General features: G+C 36.4%; 10 protein-coding genes across 10 annotated transcripts; 8 read left to right on the forward strand and 2 right to left on the reverse strand. All coding sequences in view use genetic code 12, as the record gives it.

Annotated features, from left to right (window-relative positions):
- Nucleotides 1-93: 93 nt before the first annotated feature.
- Nucleotides 94-1,428, reverse strand: DEHA2B15114g (DEHA2B15114p; the record flags this gene model as incomplete). Its single annotated transcript, XM_457605.1, has 1 exon — nt 94-1,428. The coding sequence occupies one exon, from the start codon at nt 1,426-1,428 to the stop codon at nt 94-96; it is 1,335 nt and encodes a 444-aa protein (XP_457605.2).
- A 999-nt stretch (nt 1,429-2,427) lies between these two features.
- Nucleotides 2,428-5,940, forward strand: DEHA2B15136g (DEHA2B15136p; the record flags this gene model as incomplete). The annotated part of the gene is made up of 1 exon (XM_002770085.1): nt 2,428-5,940. One exon carries the CDS (start codon nt 2,428-2,430, stop codon nt 5,938-5,940), a length of 3,513 nt encoding a protein of 1,170 aa, XP_002770131.1.
- Nucleotides 5,941-6,511: 571 nt separating this feature from the next.
- On the forward strand, nt 6,512-10,105 carry DEHA2B15158g (DEHA2B15158p; the record flags this gene model as incomplete). The annotated part of the gene is made up of 1 exon (XM_457608.1): nt 6,512-10,105. One exon carries the CDS (start codon nt 6,512-6,514, stop codon nt 10,103-10,105), a length of 3,594 nt encoding a protein of 1,197 aa, XP_457608.2.
- A 675-nt stretch (nt 10,106-10,780) lies between these two features.
- DEHA2B15180g (60S ribosomal protein L8) lies at nt 10,781-11,569 on the forward strand (the record flags this gene model as incomplete). Its single annotated transcript, XM_457609.1, has 1 exon — nt 10,781-11,569. The coding sequence occupies one exon, from the start codon at nt 10,781-10,783 to the stop codon at nt 11,567-11,569; it is 789 nt and encodes a 262-aa protein (XP_457609.1).
- Nucleotides 11,570-12,129: 560 nt separating this feature from the next.
- DEHA2B15202g (DEHA2B15202p) lies at nt 12,130-12,315 on the forward strand (the record flags this gene model as incomplete). Its single annotated transcript, XM_457610.2, has 1 exon — nt 12,130-12,315. One exon carries the CDS (start codon nt 12,130-12,132, stop codon nt 12,313-12,315), a length of 186 nt encoding a protein of 61 aa, XP_457610.2.
- A 23-nt stretch (nt 12,316-12,338) lies between these two features.
- DEHA2B15224g (60S ribosomal protein L29) lies at nt 12,339-12,530 on the forward strand (the record flags this gene model as incomplete). Its single annotated transcript, XM_457611.1, has 1 exon — nt 12,339-12,530. The coding sequence occupies one exon, from the start codon at nt 12,339-12,341 to the stop codon at nt 12,528-12,530; it is 192 nt and encodes a 63-aa protein (XP_457611.1).
- Nucleotides 12,531-12,956: 426 nt separating this feature from the next.
- DEHA2B15246g (DEHA2B15246p) lies at nt 12,957-14,144 on the forward strand (the record flags this gene model as incomplete). The annotated part of the gene is made up of 2 exons (XM_457612.1): nt 12,957-13,093; nt 13,214-14,144. 2 exons carry the CDS (start codon nt 12,957-12,959, stop codon nt 14,142-14,144), a joined length of 1,068 nt encoding a protein of 355 aa, XP_457612.2.
- A 172-nt stretch (nt 14,145-14,316) lies between these two features.
- DEHA2B15268g (60S ribosomal protein L2) lies at nt 14,317-15,436 on the reverse strand (the record flags this gene model as incomplete). Its single annotated transcript, XM_457613.1, has 2 exons — nt 14,317-15,077; nt 15,433-15,436. The coding sequence occupies 2 exons, from the start codon at nt 15,434-15,436 to the stop codon at nt 14,317-14,319; spliced, it is 765 nt and encodes a 254-aa protein (XP_457613.1).
- Nucleotides 15,437-16,172: 736 nt separating this feature from the next.
- DEHA2B15290g (DEHA2B15290p) lies at nt 16,173-16,472 on the forward strand (the record flags this gene model as incomplete). The annotated part of the gene is made up of 1 exon (XM_457614.1): nt 16,173-16,472. One exon carries the CDS (start codon nt 16,173-16,175, stop codon nt 16,470-16,472), a length of 300 nt encoding a protein of 99 aa, XP_457614.1.
- A 94-nt stretch (nt 16,473-16,566) lies between these two features.
- DEHA2B15312g (DEHA2B15312p) lies at nt 16,567-16,758 on the forward strand (the record flags this gene model as incomplete). The annotated part of the gene is made up of 1 exon (XM_457615.2): nt 16,567-16,758. One exon carries the CDS (start codon nt 16,567-16,569, stop codon nt 16,756-16,758), a length of 192 nt encoding a protein of 63 aa, XP_457615.2.
- Nucleotides 16,759-17,558: the final 800 nt, after the last annotated feature.

The following is a 17,558-nucleotide window of genomic DNA, read 5'->3' on the forward strand; positions in this document are numbered from 1 at the left end:
TATCTACATGTAAACGAATTTTTAATATACAATTGTTAAATTAATGCAAAATGGAATGTAAAAAAATCTATAAACGTATAAAACTTACTTGACTTAAGGATTGAAATCCGCTAACTGTTTATCATTTTTTGAGCTATCAATCTTCCAGTCGTCAACCCCTGGCCAATCTACTTGGATTGGTTTCAAATGCGATAAATCAGTATTCTTCAAGAACAGATGCTTTTCCTTAGACCAACGGCCTTGAACATCCTCAAAAGCTTTATCCCAAACTTTGTCATACACTTTCTTAATTTTTGCTTCTTCATTTTGTCTAACTTCCTCTAAAGCCATAAACTCCATATGCTTCAAATCATCCGAAGAAGGTTCATAAATGTGCCAAATGACATAGTGTGGTAACCCAACAACTGAGTAGCCCATTCTTTTAGACAACTTACCAAATGCCTCTGTCTCTGCGTGCTTCTCAAATGAGAATGCTGGAAAGTGTGAACCACTACGGAACACTTTGGCCTTTGTTAAAATTGAAACACCACCAATACCGTCCAAATCCATTTCCACTTCTTGGTCACCATAAGGATCTCTTAAATACGCCAAGTGTGGTCTCCACGTTTGGTATTCTACATATCCCTCAACAATACATGCATCTTCATCCAAACTTTCAGCTAATTGAAGACCACCATCGGACTCTTGCCAGGAATTTAAATCATATGGTTGTTGGTTGCCTAACCAATCAGGAAGCGGTCTCCATACGTTAGGCACAATAACGTCCTTGTCATGATGCATAAGATCCTCCAAAATTGTAGGCGGTGATGTCTCAACATCAGCATCTCTCCAGTATACAAATGAATGATATGGTTTAATTGCGACGGACCACAACCAGTTTCTGGCTCTTGCCATAAGTTTACGTCTTGGACCTTGAGCTGCGAAACCGTGTCTATCTGAAAACCCTTGACCAACAGCCTGGCCGAAATCCTTTTCGAAAATTTCGATTTCTCCAAATCTCATGGACACATCAGGGTCATTTTGAATTTCAAGTAAATGTTTATTCAACGATCCCATCGTGTCATCCGATGAATCACTCACCAAAAACGCCAAATCGATTAGGTTATGCGGATATGTCAAGTTCTTCATGTGGCCAAAAAACATCGGCAAATGGGCCGCTGCATCTCTTAATGGCACGCAAAATAAAACCCTTTCTTCTCGCTGCCAACCGTCCTCGCTCCCATCATAGTGGGCTAAATCGAAATACTGAACTGACGGATACGACGAAAAATTCGGCGCATACAACGAAGGTATACCCATGGTCATAAACCTCAAAACGCTGATTATAAACAATATTATACCTGTGATGTAAAACTTATATTTATGCTCGCTGAACCTCCATGGCTCCTTTTTGGGCCTTTCAGGTCTATATTTAGTTAGTAATTCCATTTCAACAATTAAATACGTATTTGAATGTTAATTTCATCCATCCAACGCAGTCTCTATCTGGTAAATTTTACTTACGGATAATCATACGGTGTCATCTGTATAGACTGAGCCATCTTTCAGATCTGATAAATACTATAAGGTAGCTTGAAATTTCTAGTTTACGACTGCCACCAGATAATTTTCCAAACGATCACTTTCCTACTACCACGATATATTCCAATCACAGTATAATAAATATCTTTCCAGCAAAATACCTCGATACTTTTGAAAGAATAAATAGATTCTAATATACTAGTATCAACAAACATTCAAATTTTTAACTCGATCTTGGAAGAATCACGTGGGAAGTGTTATAAAAGCTGCAAATATAGACTAAAATCACGTCAATATGACCAGTAAAGGGTCCAATCCAAGGCATTAGGTCCTTCTAGATCTTATCGAACATTCAAACGGTTCGAATTTATATTCAAAAGCAGGGTTGGTAAATAAAAATTAAGATACAGTGTCGATAAGCTTGGTGAGAATTAACCATGCTCACCATACCTTGTTTAGTGGCTATGGTGTACCAAATACAATTAATGTTGTCATTTTGAGGATATGGGCCTCTATTCGTTGATTTGTTACAGAGTATGTTGTACCGTACGTTTATATGTGTACTTCTGGTATTATATTTGTAAAAATAGGTAAATTACATATTTATGTCTTACAATATTGCAACTATTGGGAGAAGTGTGAAAAATTCGAAAATATTCGAAATTTTTAAACCCAGTTTAAACGATCCCAAATGAAACAACAATCTCATATATATCATATGATGTTCTACCGAAGTAATTCTGTCTTGTTGGTAGAATTTTGGAAGGAGTAAAAACGTTAACCAATTGTAACAAAACCTGCATTTACTACTTAATTAGGAAGTCTATAAATAGTAAACAAAGCGCGTAAATATATAGCTAGAATGATCTATATTACTAGTAGATAATAGTACATGTTCTTTAAGAAATGAAGGTAGAGGAGTTGATTATCGACGGGTTCAAGTCGTACGCCACTCGTACTGTTATTTCAGGATGGGATCCCCAATTTAATGCGATTACGGGGTTGAATGGGTCAGGAAAATCCAATATTTTAGACGCCATCTGTTTTGTATTGGGAATAGCATCGATGTCCACCGTTAGGGCGTCTAACTTGCAAGACTTGATATACAAAAGAGGACAGGCAGGTGTAACAAAAGCAAGTGTCACGATTGTTTTTGATAATAGTGAAATCTCGAAGTCTCCTATTGGGTTTGAGAATTGTCCCAAAATCAGTGTTACCAGACAGATCATCCTTGGGGGCAGCTCGAAGTACTTGGTTAACGGACACAAGGCACAGCAGCAAACAGTGTTGAATTTATTTCAATCTGTGCAGCTTAATATCAACAATCCGAACTTTTTGATTATGCAGGGGAAGATCACAAAGGTTTTGAACATGAAGCCGACAGAGATTTTGTCGTTGATTGAAGAAGCGGCGGGAACGAGGACGTTCGAAGAAAGGAAAGACAAAGCACAGAAGACCATGGCCAAGAAGGAGTCCAAGTTGATTGAAATACGAAGTCTTTTGCAAGAAGAGATCGAGCCTAAGCTTGAGAAGTTGAGAAACGAGAAGAGAACATTTTTGGAATTTCAGCAGATCCAGACTGATTTGGAGAAAATGTCCCGGATTATTGCAGCTCATGACTATGCGCTTTATTCCAAGAAGTTTGACGAGCATTCAACCATGTTGAACGAGCGAGAAACCATCATGGCCAACTTGAACAGGGACGTTGAAAAGTTAGAAACAGAAATAAAGAACTTAACAGACGATTTAAACCAGGTAAAGAAACAAAGAGAATTGGAGTTGAAAAAGGACGGTAAAATCAGAGAATTAGAAGCCTTGGAAAATCAATATTCGGATGAAATCACTCGTTTGAATACATCGAAAGATATTATAGTTGAAAACATAAAGAGTGAATCAAAAAAGTTAACCAAACTAGAGCAACAGGTTGCCCAGATACAACAGGCGATTGAAAACAATGCAGATATTTACAGTAACCACGAAAAGCAATATAAAAATGCCAAAGAGGCGTTAGCAGAATTGAAGAATGAATTTAACAGAAAGGAAGAATTATTGTCAACTCTTTCTACAGGTGTCTCGTCTAAAGGTAACACGGATGGTGGATATTTAGCGCAACTTAAAGAGGTCAAGGTGAAATTGAATGACTCGAACGTTTTTATCCAGCAATCGAAATTGAAAATTACTCACCTTACTCAACAGATTAATAATGATAAATCCAAGTTAGCTTCGGCAAAGCAAAACAATGAGTCGGTATTGAAAGATATCGAATCTTACAAGAAACAAATCAGTCACAAAGAGTCTAAGCTTACTGAATTTGGCTATGATTCAAAAAGAGTATCAGAGCTTAGGCAGCAAGAATCCAGTCTCAGCGACAAGGTAAACCAATTAAGTAACGATCTTAATTATATGAGAAGGGAAGTCGGAAATGTAGAGTTCAATTACACGAAGCCAAATCCAAATTTTGATAGTAACGTTGTTAAGGGTATTGCAGCTCAATTGTTTACGTTAGACGAATCAAACGCGGATAAAGCAATGGCTTTGCAAGTTTGTGCTGGTGGTAGATTGTACAACGTGATTGTTGATACTTCTGATGCCGCGTCTCAATTGTTAGAAAAGGGTGAACTAAAGAAAAGAGTTACAATTATTCCATTGGATAAAATTTCATCGCGAGTTATCGATGATAGATCGGTAAAGGCGGCTAAAACACTATGCCCTAATAAGGTTGAGCTAGCCTTGAATTTGGTTGATTTTGAGAACGAATTGTTGAAAGCCATGCAATATATTTTTGGCAATACATTTATTTGTAATGATCCTCAAACAGCAAAAATGGTTACTTTTGACCCGCAAATTAGAGCAAGGTCTATAACGCTTGAGGGAGATATATATGATCCTGAAGGTAATTTGTCTGGTGGGTCAAGAAAAAATAATTCGTCAATATTAATTGCAATGCAGAAGTACAACAAGTTACAAAATCAAATCAAGAAATACCAAAACGAGTTATTCACGGTCCAGCAAGATTTACAAAAGTTTGAAAAATTGTCTCATAAAACTCAATCGTTACAGAATGAGATTAATTTAAGCAAACATGAATTAACATTATTGGTAAGGAAATATGAAAATAATCCTTCTTCGTTAATTTTGCGTGAGAACGAAAACAATGAACAAGAAATCAAAGCCTTGACTGAACAGATTGAACAAGAAGAATCGAAATCCAAGTCATATTCGGATGAAATAAATTCAATTGAAAAGGATATGAAGGAGTTCAGTAGTGATAAAGGATCCAAGCTAAAAAAATTAGAAAAGGAAGTGTCAAATTTAAGAGATCAAGTTCTTAATAAAGAAGAGGATATTAGAGAAAAATCGGACGAATTTCAGTCGATACAAATTGAATCTGAACAACAGCAGGGTGAATTAGCAAATTTTAAGGAATCATACGAATATTGTAAGAATCTTATTAATGAATCCAATGAAGAATTGAAAAATACTCAAGAAAGTATCACTGAAAAGAATGAAAGCCTTGAGTATGTGAAAATCCAATTAGAAGAAGAAAAAGCCAACTTATTAGGACTTAATGAAGAAATGAACGAATTGACTTCAATTCTTCATTCAAAAAACGAATCCTTAAATAATTCTAAGCTATCTATCCAGAAGCTAAATCATGAGCTCGAAAAGTCGTCCTCCATTACTAATAATTTAAAAAAACATTTGGACACTTTAGTTCAGGAGCATGATTGGGTAATGGACTCAAATATTTTAGACAGCATAATCCAGAAGTACCATAATATCAATTTAGATGAATGTCACGAGCAGGCAGAAGTGTTGAAAGAGAAATTCCAGGGAATGAAACGTAAAGTTAATACAAATATTATGAATATGATAGACAACGTCGAGAAGAAAGAATCGTCCTTAAAGCAAATGATAAGGACTATTGAAAAGGATAAGTCTAAGATCGAGAACACGATTGACAAATTGAATGGTTACAAGAGGGATACTTTGAATACAACTTACCAGAAAGTTTCTGTTGACTTCGGGAATATTTTTGCAGACCTATTACCAGGATCTTTCGCTAAATTGGTACCTGTCGATGCCGATGATGTGACCAGGGGTCTTGGTGTTAAAGTAAAATTGGGACCTGTTTGGAAGGAAAGTTTGGTTGAATTGTCTGGTGGTCAAAGATCCTTGATTGCGTTATCGTTGATCATGGCATTATTACAATTCAAGCCGGCTCCGATGTATATTTTAGATGAAGTTGATGCAGCTTTGGATCTTTCACACACGCAAAATATCGGTCACCTAATCAAGACTAGATTTAAGGGTTCTCAATTTATTATTGTTTCTTTGAAAGAAGGCATGTTTACAAACGCAAATAGAGTTTTCAGAACAAGGTTCCAAGACGGAACTTCGATTGTATCGGTTATGTAAGATTATATATATACATTTTAATTTAATAATGGGTAACGAGCAGTTTATTAAGTAGTGTTTCGATAGTTTACTGGGATTTAATCGGCGATTACTCGGCTCTTCACCGGCATTTGATGAAATTGAACAGACACCGATTTACCGAGAAGTTGTTGTAACAGTGGTTTACTAAACAACCATAGATAGTCCAAGCATATACGCCTTCAGTATGCACACTGTAAACTCTAGCTCAATACAATATACTACTATATTATCGATTGTAGTAATATTTCGATTTTAGATAATTCGAAATACCTTGAATATGGGTTTCTTCATTGGTTCTAATCAAGTTATTTATGAATCTGAGAATACATTATTTAAGTTATTTAGTACAACCTTTAGTACAGCTTAGACACAATGCTACATATATATTACATATATATCACCTATAATGCTGGCAATAAAGGTATTCTTAGAAGACCTTTGAATCATGCTGCACGTGATAAATTCAAAAATCATTATCATCTCTAGTTTTCATAAATTTTGCAAGTATTATGTACCAATATAGTATATTGAACTGGACCTATGAATAGATATGATTAGACTTCAGCGTTTTGAAAAACGCTTCTTGTTTGATAGAAGACTTTATAGTACCCTGAAAGGTCCATCAAAGTCTCGGCATAGCATTTTGAGCATACGAAAGGAATTCAATAAGACGACAGATGATTCAAATAAGCCATTGGTGAATTCAAAAAAAGAAGAACTTAAGAATAGTATAGATGCAGCGGATGCAACGAGGTCGATTCTTCAAAATAAGAAAGCATCGTACTTTGACCCGGCGAATTCATCATTAAATTTGGCGTTGGATAATACAACGCTTTTCAATAAGATCTCCAAAGACGCAGAGATAAGAATGAGCAAGAGATTTAAAGATGCATCAAATTTATGGTTGCATGACTATAAACTGCAAATTAGAAATATACCACTGAATTTAGTCAAGACGAAATCGAAGTCGAAAGGTCCTAGCAAAGAGTTGTTGATACAAACCGAACTTGAAAATCACCTAAAGAACGCTACAATATCGCCTGAAAGTGCAGGGAACGCAATTAGTGCCGGTGATTTAGTAGCTCTAAATCATGATAGTGTTAGTTTGTACATTATTACTTCATGTCCTACGGATCTTGATTCTAATTCGTACACATTTATTAATAGAGAAGGTGAAATAGTTTATGGTCCTAAACAGTTGATTAAATTGAGATTTCCGGGGGCGGTTCCTAGTCATTTGCTCGGTATTATTAAAGACCTTGTACGGCTTGAGACTAAATACTTGGATATGGCACCGGTTGGTGCCACAGATGCAACGTTTTCAAAATCGGAACAGTCTAAGCCAAAGGAAATCAGCAAGGTATCATCAGAAACTTCTAATGGTGATAACGATAATAATAATAATGGTCATGTTGATTCATCAGAGATTGGAGGCGATTTTATCGTTGCTCAAGCCTCTTCACAATTATTAACAAATTCAGATGTCAATACCTTTCATATCCCAATAAGGGCTCGTGAAATTTATTCAAAAGCTTTGACTCAGATCTCAATAGAAACATTTGAAAAGATACCTGAAATATCTCAGAAGTTAGAGATTTTACATAGGGTCCTACAATATGATGAAGATGGTGATTGTCTCGATTCCCCCAGAACCATTTCAATATTCCTATTATTACGATACCTAGAGCTGTTTAAATTGAATATGATCCCAAAATTAATTAGGGAAGGGAGAGATACGCAAGGTGAAGCTGATTTATTTAAGACACTTAGAAAGAAGTTAAGTGATTCGTTCTCAGATTTTGACAATGAAACTAAATTTTCACATTTAGGCAAAATGGTTCCGAAGGACGCATCATGGATGCAATTTGCGAATGAGCAATACTCAGTGCCTACTTTTATGTCATTGGTTCTAGCTCTAAGGACTCAAGGAAGATTATGGAATATTAACCAGCAGAATTCAACGAACCCACCTCTAAGTGTGAATATTTTGCCGTTACGAAATGTTGACCTTCTTGAGAAGACTATATCTTTCTTGAAGTTTAAGAATGGGGATGTTAAATTTGCTGATTACTTGATTAAAAAATTAAAGAATGAAAAGATGGACGCCCCTGATTACTATAAAGAGATTGTCCAACTTTTTAAAGATTATACAGCAGGCAATTTCACAAATGACCCCGCAGTTGAAACAGCCCTTGTTTCCGTAATCAGACTAGTTGATAAATCCTTGAAGGAAGAGAACTTATATTCCGAAAGATATGCTTCTCTGACCTACGACTATTCAAGAGCTCGGGGATTCGAATTATTACAAATGCTTGAAGATCCTTTGAATCCTTCGTCATGTGGATGGGAAAATCCTGCCAATTGGTCCTATGCGCTACAACTACCAAAGAACAATGTACTGTTGATGTCAGATCTTTCTGCCGATTATTATAAATGCTTAGATGAATCTTTCTCTAATAAAGATAATCGCCTAAGGGAATTGGTAGAACAAGGAAATTCCATTAAGCATATAGAATCGAATTCAGTTCCATCCTTAGTTGGATTTGACGTCGCAGTTTCCCCTACGGATGATGTCATCGAGCTAACAGAAGATTTCTACACGTTTGACCCGTTGAGCAAAATTAGGGAAGATTTTGGAAATACACCAGTTTATTGTATTGATTCTGAAACTGCTCATGAGATTGATGATGGTATTTCTATCAGCACTGATAAGGATGGAAAGAAGTATATTTTATCAGTTCATGTCGCTAATCCTACTTCTTATTTAAAGCCATTTTCGACTATTAGTAATATTGCTTTCAATAAGGGTTCTACCACATATTTACCAGAAGGTCCATCCATGATGCTTCCGAATATTATATCAAAAGTTGCTGGGTTAGGTGAAACCTCGAAAACGAGAACCTTTGTCATTCAGTATACATTGGATAAGGCAACAATCGACAGCTACATAAGATGCAAGAATAATGATGAATCCTTCAAACCAGATACGGAATTTTCTAGTAAGATTTTAAAGGATATTGAATCTTCAGTGGATATTAAATCATATCTGGCACATAATTTCCCCAAAAACTTTACTTATAGTAAGGTAAATGAAATTCTTAATAATGAAAGTGAGCTTGAATCCTTCAAGAATGATTCTACATCGGATATTCATTCATCAAATTTATTTAAATTGTATAATATTTCTACAATTCTCAAAGACATTAGAATAATGGTTGGTAATGGTCTTGAGATGAGTATACCTAGATCAGCCGTTAAGGTGGATTACACAACAGGCAAATGCGACACACGCTTCGAAGAATCGGAAGCTGGATATGAACTAGCAGTGCAGGATCCTTCGAATACCAATAAACACGCAGTCGTTTCAATATCTAATGGAGCTGACCAAGGTGTTCTGTCTAAGTCTCAGTTGTTGGTATCTCATTTCATGATAAGTGCAAATTATGCAGCATCGATTTTTGCAACTAAAAACAATATTCCTATAATCCATAGGAGTCAACAAATGAAATTGGAAGACTCGATTTTGAATAAGCTTCAAGAAATATCCAAAAGAAAGTATTTAACTAATGAAGATTTGAGCATCGAAGATGTATCAAAAGTCTTATCAGTTTTAACTTCAGCAAAGTTTCTGGTTGAGAAAAAACCGCATGAATCTTTGGGTCTCCAAGGATATGCTACCGTTACATCACCATTGAGAAGGTTTGTCGATATGATTAACCACTGGAAGTTCGAGGAGTTTTTATTATCCAGGGCTGGTATACCTACATCCAACATTCAAGACGCACAATTGTACTATATGGGTAATCATTTACAATCTTGTGAACTTATCAATAAGAAGATGCAGAGTTTCTCTAACAAATTCTGGGAAGGCATTTTCCTCAAAGAATATCTTAAATTACTCAACCAAGGAGAGATATCCAAACCAATCACTTTTAAGTTATTGCTTAAAAGTAATCCTAAATTTGGAAATATCAGTGTTCACGTATTAGGATTCAATAACCTAAAGGCAACATTGGAAAGTACACCAAATGTTATAGAGAAGTTCAATACTGGTGAATTTAGAGTTGGTCAAGTTTTAGTCGGTGATTTCCAGATAACTAAACTTGATTACATAGAAGATGAGCTTGTGTTCCGTTATAAATAGCTTTTAAAGGCCAACGGCCGTTCTTGTATATATGCATAAAATAGATATTCTAATACAACTAATGAAAAAATTACAAATGCAAGAAGAAAAATCATAGAAGGAGACAGATATCCTTCAAGAAATGGTCTATCTAGATCAGTGACCATCAAATGTTTCACCATTCTTCATTATAACCAAATAATGCATAAAATATTTGATATAGTATGTATTTATGAGTATGGCTTAATAAATTTCAGTACTAGAAATCATCGAGGCCGGTTGAAAAAAATTTTCAAATCTTAATCTATAGTTTATTTTCTTCTTAAGTACTACTAATACAATAACCCATAAAATGGTATGTTCTATTTTTTGAAAGACGTTGGAACACCTCCGCATCTACCTCTCTAAAGATTTTATAAAATATGAAGGTTGTGCACAAGGAGTGATGTTATTCGTTCGTTTTCAATTATGTCCAGAAGACTTTCTACTGGTCATTTCGAGTAGAGAGACTCTGGAATTGAAATTATGGTTACTCGTATATACAAGTACCCAGTACTTAGATACATTTAACCAAAGAATGTGCATACACTTCTTGTTGCACAGGCTGAGTATCTTTAGATACTGTAGAGTAAAAGGTAATAAAAGGATTGTTCGTTGACATTTAATATTGAGAACACTTTTAACTAACTTTACTCAATGACACAGCCTGCAAAGAAAGTTGCTCCAGCTCCATTAGCTTCTAAAGCTCCAAAATCTGCCACCTCCAAGAACCCATTGGTTGAATCTAGACCAAAGAACTTCGGTATTGGTCAAGATATCCAACCTAAGAGAAACTTGTCGAGATTTGTCAGATGGCCAGAATACGTTAGATTACAAAGACAAAAGAAGATTTTGTCTTTGAGATTGAAGGTTCCACCTGCAATTGCTCAATTCCAAAACACTTTGGATAAGAACACCGCAGCTCAAACCTTCAAGTTATTTAACAAGTACAGACCAGAAACCGCCTCCGAAAAGAAGGAAAGATTGACCAAGGAAGCTGCTGCTGTTGCTGAAGGTAAGTCTGCCAAGGACGCCTCTCCAAAGCCAGTTGTCGTCAAGTACGGTTTGAACCACGTTGTTTCCTTAATTGAAAACAAGAAGGCCAAGCTCGTCTTGATTGCTAACGACGTCGATCCAATTGAATTGGTCATCTTCTTACCTGCTTTATGTAGAAAGATGGGTGTCCCATATGCCATTGTCAAGGGTAAGGCCAGATTAGGTACTTTAGTTCACAAAAAGACTTCTTCTGTTGCTGCTTTGACCGAGGTTACTTCTGCTGACGAGGCTGAATTAGCCAAGTTAGTTTCTACTATCAATGCTAACTTCATCGAGAAGTACGAAGACTCCAAGAAACACTGGGGTGGTGGTATCATGGGTTCCAAGGCCAACGACAAGATTGCCAGAAAAGCTAAGGCTTTAGAGATTGATCCTACAATTCGTGCTTAAGTCCATCATGGTTCTACTGAAAATCTGTTACGCTTTGTGACCTTCATTTAATCTCTGTATACTATATATATGTTATTCAATACAATTTCACGTCTTTCAACCGATTCCTTATATGAAAACCTCTATGCACCCACTGAAAGCTAATCAATGGTCTTATTAGAGGCACATTTAGGGCTAAACCCTGATAACTTTCACAAGGGTGGTGTCTATGATTGTCAGTTTTTGTGTACTGAAAAATTTTTCCCCTACACTAACCCGAATCTTCACTCGGTTGAGGACGAATACTTAGGACTTTTCAACATATTTATCATATTGCTTATAGATATTGTTAATTAAGCAAGTTATTGTTAATAAGGGTATGTTAAAGACTATAAAAACAATTAGAGACTATAAGAGGATGTCAGCTGGAAACTGTAACTACCATCAATCTATGGAAATAAACGGGACATAAAGGTGAAAAATTCTATTATACTATTGAAATCATATGGGAATAAATATGAGAGCAGATATATGGAATTAAAAGACTATCAGATTGAAATGTTGTGCTCAAGTGATCCAAGATGATACGGAATGAAATGTTTTTGAATCCCTATACGTTGAGAATAGATATCGGGACAGAAATGAAGAATTACAGATTCAATGAATGTAATTCAAATGAAAATCAATCCCAATTATACAAAACAATGATAGGAAGTGCAGAAAGTGACAGTGACAGACTTTTCGAGGTGTCCCGAAGTGCTGGATAGTAATACTAACAAATTTTAGAAAAATGTCTAAATCTAAGAATCACACCGCCCACAACCAAACCAAGAAGGCTCACAGAAACGGTATCAAGAAGCCAAGATCTCACAAGTACCCTTCTTTAAAGGGTGTTGACGCTAAGTTCCGTCGTAACCACAGATACGCTTTACACGGTACTGCTAAGGCTTTAGCTAAGGCTCGTGCTGAAAAATCCGCTTAATTTACTTACTGAACGAATTATCAACGTTTTGTATTATGTATAGTTTCATGTTTGGTTTTTAGATCTTTACGGGTTTGATAGGTATTAATAAAGCTTTTCAAAATTGTTATAATGAGTAAGTAAGAAATCGCAAAAATCTACTTTGTAGTGACAAGTGTACGCTCCATTGACAAATGGTTAGCATGTACTTAGTGTATTGTATTTTCCTAGTCGTACCCCCATTATTAGGCGTCTGGCAGTCACCTTGATTCTGTTGGTGTAGTTTGGGAATTGCCTAATGATTATGGCCTGGTTTGTGCACGTACATATCCATAAAGTTGCAAAAAGCCTTAAACCACAAATAACCACTAACCGCTTGTATACGTTTACTCTTGCTTCTATAGTATAGTTTTCCCCCAAGTGAAAGTAGAGAACAAAAAGGAAGAGATGTCTTTAGTTATACCTGAGTCACCAATGTTTGAAGTTGCCAATAACGGCAAAAAGTCCCTGCGGGTCTATATTAAGAACCTTCATTTTAATACATCTGAAGAAGAATTGGAAGTATTTTTAAAGAAATACGAACCGTAAGTTGCACATTTGGTAGAGAGTTAGTAGTATACTACGACAATGAAAGAAAAAATATTAACTTCATGTTGAATAAATGTTCTTATTCCAAGCTATACAATTCGATTTAGTCGTTCCAGCAGACACCGGCCATTTGGAATTGCATATGCTGAATTTAGTAGCGTGGAGCAAGCAAGCAAAGTGGTTAAAGATTTGAATGGAGCTTTGTTTAAAGACCGTCAGATCTTCGTGAAGCTTCATGTACCATTCAGTCCGACTGGAAAGCCCATATTTGGACGTAGAAAGACCAGTTCGGGTGCAGAGAAGCTAGGCGACGCCAGCAACAAGGTCAACTTGAGTGCCAAAACTGACAAGCCATTGTCTTCTGATACAAAGGACTTTGATGGGGTAGCATCAACTGTTCCCAGGTCCATCAATATTGAAGATATTCCGTTCACAGACGAACCAAAAAAGGTACAAGATGAAGATGTGCAAAAAAAATTGTCAAATGATACTATCTTTATCGGCAATGCTGTTGATAAGACGGTTGATAAAGACGTCCGGGAATTTTTTAAGGATTATTATCCCACGCAAGTATTTATCTTTAGGGGAGCTAACCAAAAACGGATGCAAAGAACTATTTCATTGAGACAGAAAACAGTGAGTGTTCTTGTGACTCTTAAGAAAGAAGAAGACTTGTCTAAAGCAATTAGCGAGTTGAATTCAAAGAAACTCAATGGAAGGGCTGTGTACTTGAAAGCTGCCCATTTGTCAAAGATCGAAGAGGTTGTTAATGCAGCAAAGATCACCGCTGTTCCCTCTAAATCACCACCAACAACAGCAACGGCAGATGACGAGGCTCAAGAACAAAAAGGTAACACCACTGCAGAAACGAGTACTTTGCTTGAGATGTTCAAAGACACCCAGAAGAAGATTCAGGGCAAATATAAAGAAACCATTGAGAAGCAGATCAGACCCAGTGACACTCCACTTGGAGAAGAAGAAGAAGAAGAAGAAGAGGGGGACGAAACAAAGCAGGGTGTTCCAAACGAAGAAATGATTGTCGCTTAATTATCCACACCTAGACGTAGCATGTGTATTACAATAATTATATATGAATAGATACTACAATATGATATTCAAAATTTTTAATATAGAATTAAACGCAGACATAAAAACTAACCCACAAAACTATTTTATTTAATCATTATTATTTTATACAACAAATTAATTATGAAATAATTTAATCTTGAGTTTTTTGAGTACCACGTAATAAACCAGTTCTTCTGGCGGCGATTAAACCAGCCTTTTGACCTGGGACAGCACCTCTGGAAATAGTAGAAGCCTTACCAATATGTTGATGGTTACCACCACCATGAGGGTGATCAACTGGGTTCATGGCAACACCTCTGGTCTTTGGCCATGAGTTACGCTTGACCTTGTATTTGTGGAAAGCTCTACCAGCCTTCAATAATGGTTTATCAATTCTACCACCACCGGCAACAACACCGATGACACCTCTAGCTTCGGAAGAAAGAATCTTCTTAGCACCAGATGGTAACTTGACTCTGGTCTTACCTTCGTCTTGGTTGTGTCCGATGATAATAACGTAGTTACCGGAGGTTCTACCTAAAGCACCTCTGTCACCAGACTTTTCTTCAACGTTGGAGACAATGGTACCTTCTGGCATAGAACCTAAAGGTAAAACGTTACCGACGTTTAAAGAAGCCTTCTTACCGGCATAGATAAATTGACCAGTGTAGACACCTTCGTTAGCAATGAAGGTTTCTTCTCTTAATTTGTACTTGTATGGATCACGGAATGAAACCTTGGCTAAAGGAGCACCTCTACCTGGGTCGTGGATGATTTGCTTAACAATACCACGAATGTATCCGTGACGTTCAGCATAATCTAAAGTTCTTAACTTGGCAGCACCCTTTCTTAATCTGGTGTGCGAGGTGAAGATAGAACCAGCACCTTTTCTTTGGTTACGAATAACTCTACCTATAAACTTGTTAGTACTTATTCCAATTCTATAACTTTCTTCCTAAAAGAAGTCTTGTCTCTCCAACTTTCGAATTATGTCCGTCACTGAAATTGTCTTGATTTCTTATATCTTCAACATTTATTCATAATCTGCTCGTAATGTCCACACATCATACTGTCATTTCGGTCTTTATTACAAACCATCATAACATCATAATATCATTATTCATCTTCCTAGTCACTTCCATGGACGGTTGGTCATTATTTTTCACTTCAACTGCATTCTTTCAACAACTCATCTCATGTCATATCAACGTATAAGCCCTCTATAATTCGATAGTTTTTGATAGTCTTCTATGTTGGTGTAACATACCCATTTTCTAGTGTTTGGTTTACTTTGAAGAAGTCCTTATTACTAGCTTTTTGTAAATTAGTCGCTTTTCTCTATACTATTTTGGGTTCGGTACCGGTGAGGTGAGTGAAAATTTTCAGATTTCGGGACATATTACACAAAACCATATTTCGGTCAATGGTGAACTTATGCTAGGGCTAAAGCCCCTGGGATGATGAGTTCATGTGAGTCTCTTGGGTCGAGGGTGATAGAGTAGGACCGGTGTATGCTGGATGCAAAATATAACCAGATGTGGTGAGTGTTGCAACGAGATTAAGGCAGTATTGCAGTGAAACCACAATAGTATAAATTTTACTTGAAATATAATAGAACCTTACTATGGGTTAATATATGTTTGATCTAGGTCAAAATGTAAACTGGTACTATTTGATTGGGTAGAACGTGTTAACAATGTAAAAGGTGCTCTGTACTGCAATAAAACATACCTCAGTACAAGATTAAGTAGAACCAGACACATACGTGACAAGAGAGACTATAAATTGTAGAAAATAAGTATAATGTAAGCTAATAGAAGACTTTGGAAGGAATACTTTTGTTTCTACTCAATGTTTGCGTAGATCTAACTCGATGTTTGTTAGGTCAATATGAGTCAGATTGACAATTCGTGAATAAGGGTTCAATGCCAATGGTGCACGTATTCATGGTGGTTACTTAAGTAGCAGAAACGGCTCAAATTTGGAACTACTGTTTTTTCCATAACCATGCTTCATGCTTATAATGGCGATTTTGAAAAGTTCATTGCATTGTATGACCCTGATTTTTACTATGATGAGAGTGAAATCGACTACGAATTTATAACAAGATTTATAGTACGAGACATAATGTTTCATTTCGATTTTGCCAAGAAGATTTATGAGCACGATATCATTGTGAATAATAAAGAGAGAATCCTAAGAGCTATTTCGAGTAGGTTCATAATGAGTAATTATATCGTTGAAGATTTAAGGAGGCCCCATTGCATATGGTTTCCAAATGTTCCGTCCAGAGATACTTGTTTGTAGCTTAAAGATAAATTTCCAGAAGATGTGGCTCGTGTTGTATTTTGATGGATTGGCAGGATATTTATATGAATATGAATATTAAGCCCGCATCCTGATGTATTCATTGGCTAAAATGTTAAACAGAAAGGTTTATTCAGACGACCAGTTTTCAAAATCAATACAGTGTGGTGGTTTTTTAACTCATTACGATGGCAATATTAAGGAAGATTTCATGAAGAAATGGAACGGTATAACTCACGTAAATACTCCGGAGATGAGGGTGGTGAATTTAATACTTTTGATCTAGATAATTACCTAAATATGTTCAATCGCGAACTTTATCTTGAAGATCTAGATACGTATTGTGGGGATTACTTATATTATAACGATCAATGCGATATACCATGGGTAGGTGGGCCAATGGGCTGGTACCCATTAAGTTGCAATGTTTTTGAAAGATCGTTCATAATAGAGGACGTGAATAAAGTATAGGCCTGCTTACTATGTGACTGAATTGTAGTTTCATAAGACTCTGACGCCCAAGCACCACTCAGATCTCTCTTATTAATTCCATTGGTACTCGAATTACCTACACTCTTACAACACGCCATCTTCATAGCATTCTTGCTCGTGACCACAAGTAATATAGGTCTTCACGGCTTGTGCTATAGCATCAGGTTCGGCAAACATTGATTTATTGTGACCATTTTCATCAACTATCATCTGGTACCCTAAATCTGAAACTAAACCATTATTGACTCTAACCACTTTACCTTTATGAATTATCTTACCATTACTATCACGTTTGTTAAGATTAAGACCATTGAAAGCACCATCGTCAACGTCTAAATCTAAAGTGTAGATATCATCAGCTATATGCCTGTATCTTTCCGCACCAAGTGACAATAGTATATTGTGATTACCATCTAATTCTCTTTTAGCCGTACCAGTACTAGGATCCCAATTCCAACCACCATGGTCATTGTGACTTGACACTATGTAGGAAGCCCAGTTAACTACAGCTAACAACCCTAGACTTACTGCACATGCAGTCATTGATGCAAATGCCCCAGCAGGCCCTACTAAACCTAAAGCCGCAAGCGTTGA

The sequence above is a fragment of the Debaryomyces hansenii genome, assembly GCF_000006445.2.
Source record: "Debaryomyces hansenii CBS767 chromosome B complete sequence".
Classification (NCBI taxonomy): domain Eukaryota; kingdom Fungi; phylum Ascomycota; class Pichiomycetes; order Serinales; family Debaryomycetaceae; genus Debaryomyces; species Debaryomyces hansenii.